The 2,668-nt window shown below is 40.4% G+C and overlaps 1 protein-coding gene across 1 annotated transcript; it reads right to left on the bottom strand.

Annotated features, from left to right (window-relative positions):
* Positions 1 to 453: 453 nt before the first annotated feature.
* Positions 454 to 2,668, bottom strand: LOC128866441 (sialin-like). The gene is made up of 4 exons (XM_054107195.1): positions 2,612 to 2,668; positions 2,328 to 2,549; positions 1,176 to 2,255; positions 454 to 1,104 (listed from the first exon to the last, which is right to left on the bottom strand). The coding sequence occupies exons 2-4, from the start codon at positions 2,511 to 2,513 to the stop codon at positions 883 to 885; spliced, it is 1,488 nt and encodes a 495-aa protein (XP_053963170.1). The 5' UTR covers positions 2,514 to 2,549; positions 2,612 to 2,668; the 3' UTR covers positions 454 to 882.

The following is a 2,668-nucleotide window of genomic DNA, read 5'->3' as shown; positions in this document are numbered from 1 at the left end:
CGGAGCGGCAACTTGAGCTTGGGAAACAGGAAAAATTCACATGGAGCCATATCAGGCGAATACGGTGCTTGCGGAACGATATTAACATTATTTTTGTTCAAATAATCGCGAACAAGACGTGATGTGTGAGCTGGTGCATTATCGTGATGCAAGAACCATGACTTGTTGTCCCACAATTCCTTCCTTTTAAGACGAATGTTCTCGCGCAAACGCTTTAAAACGTCTAAATAATATTCAGCGTTAACCGATTTTGCGATTTGTGCGATTTTCAAGAACAATTTCTTTTACTTTTCCGATGTTTTCGTCGTTTACTGATGTTGCTGGACGACGTTCATGAGGCAAGTTTTCAACCGATGTACGGCCCTCTTTGAACGATTTGTACCACTGGAAAACACGTGCACGCGATAGAGCAGAGTCCCTATAGGTTGTCTGCAACATTTTTAAGGTGTCTGAAGCCGAAATTTTGTTGGAATAACAAAATTTCAAACAAATTCTTTGTTCAACTTGAATTTCCATCGTTAAATTCGAAAAACACACTCGAGCTTGACTTGTTTACAGTAGCACAGAAAACAAACTATGTGACATATCACGCTGAAATTTGCCATGTAAGCTTATAACGGTCCTACCAAAAAACAAAAAATTTATTTTTGCCATATGTCATCCGCGGACCGTTTTATTGATAACGTCTCGTTCATATTTGAGCAGAAGGTATATAATTATACATCATACAACTTTCGTTTCTTGCGCAGGCCGAAAAGAAAATAATTTTTTTGTATGGCGGTTTCTGTATACACATTTGTGTATGTACATATATATATATATATATAAATAAAATAGTTTCATATAAAACATAAACAATGTAACAAAATAAAAATATATTAACTAAGCTAAGTGTTCTCTTGTAATACCCGCTTCACTTTTTTCCGTATAATTTTGCGCAACTCTTGGGAGCTCCACGCTATATTTTTTATTTTTTTCTTCCAATTTCGGTTCTTCGTTCCACGGCTGCACTTTAGCGGTACCGAATATCAGAAACATTAGATTGCCAAAAAAGCTGATACCTCCTGCTAGGCAGAAAATAATGCGCCATTGATAAATATTCGCCTGTGAGAAATAAAAGTTGTTGAAGCAAATAAGAAAACAATTAAGCAAAAATATTTGTTATTATAAATCACCGCATCTGTAACGATGTAACCAACGATGAGCGGCGCCATGATGCTCATCACATTTGCTGCCGTATTTGCGATACCCGTAAGTGTTCCAGCAAAGTGTGGGGATAAGTCGAGGTGATTCACTTGATAACCAAAATGTACAACAGTGCTTATTGTTACAGTTAGCGTTAGCAGCGAGATCGCCAAGTCACCGTTATCGGTGCGTATAAAACCTAAGTAGACAAATGTAACCGCCGGTATCCATAGACCAATTGTATTGAAGATCTTACGACTAACGGTCGCATTCAAACGCTTCGACTTTTCCAAATAGCTAGCGACAGGGCAGAGTGCCAGCGAAAGGCAAAGCATAGAGAAATAGGGCAGTGCCGAATAGAATGCATTGCTTTGAATATCTTTACCCAGGACATTTTTAATGTAGGATGGCATCTGTGTGAGCAGCGTCCAAAAGCACCAGCTGCTCGCACACTGGCTAAGTGCAAGTACTAGAAATGGTTTTGAGGTCATGATTTGCATCCACGGTATGGCACGCACTGTTTGACATTCTTCACTTCTTGCATTATGACCCAATGATGTGGCGATTAGTACACGTTCAGCTGTTGAGATGTATTTACATTCATTCGGCGTACTCGCACCCAACACAAACCACAAAACAGCCCATAGTAAACCCAAAGCACCGGGTAGATAGAATGTGCTTGGCCAACCCCAACTGGAAGAGCAAAGTATACCGCTGGTGGCCAGCATAAGCACTATGCCCAATTCTGTGCCTGAAGAGCAATAAGTAAGCATTACACTGCGTTCGTGTGTGGGCGCCCAATTGACTATTATTGTTGCGAGCGTGGGATAAGTTGCGCCCTGAAATAAGCCTTGACAAAAGCGCAACACGCAGAGCAATGGCCAACCGCCTACATTGATACTCAGTGGTGTGAGGAGGCCCAATATGCTGCTGGCAGACACACTAATGAACAACAGTAGATGACCACCGAAACGACGTGCCCAGCCACCAGCTGGGATCTGCGTAAATATGTAACCAAAAAAGAAGCTGCTAAGTATATGCGATTTCGTTTTCTCCGACCAGGTGTACTCCTGCAGACAAAATTTATATATATATGTATGAGTTTGTTTGTTAAAAAAATATATACTTATATATTTGCTCACCGGAAAATCTGGATTCGCACCTTTATTATCCATCATCGCCACTATGGCCATGGAAATATTTACACGCGTAGCATAGCTAAAGCATAGGCCACATGAAATTAACAGACATTGTATGTATCGTACGCCAAAAATAGGATGTCGGAGTTGGCTGTTACTCTGTATTGAGAAGCGTGGCTCTATCGTCATGGTTGAAAGCGATTGTTAATAAAACTGACCAGAATTCTATGCGAAGTACAAGTGAGATTTGAATCGATGCTTATTGCGCTTTATAAGATTTTTCTTACCAAAATAATGTTTGGTGCGAAACAAACAATTACAAACACAGTTTCCCCCTCCAGCGA

The sequence above is a fragment of the Anastrepha ludens genome, chromosome 6 (genome assembly GCF_028408465.1).
Source record: "Anastrepha ludens isolate Willacy chromosome 6, idAnaLude1.1, whole genome shotgun sequence".
In the NCBI taxonomy this organism is placed as follows: domain Eukaryota; kingdom Metazoa; phylum Arthropoda; class Insecta; order Diptera; family Tephritidae; genus Anastrepha; species Anastrepha ludens.
This window is presented reverse-complemented; position numbering and strand designations above follow the sequence as displayed.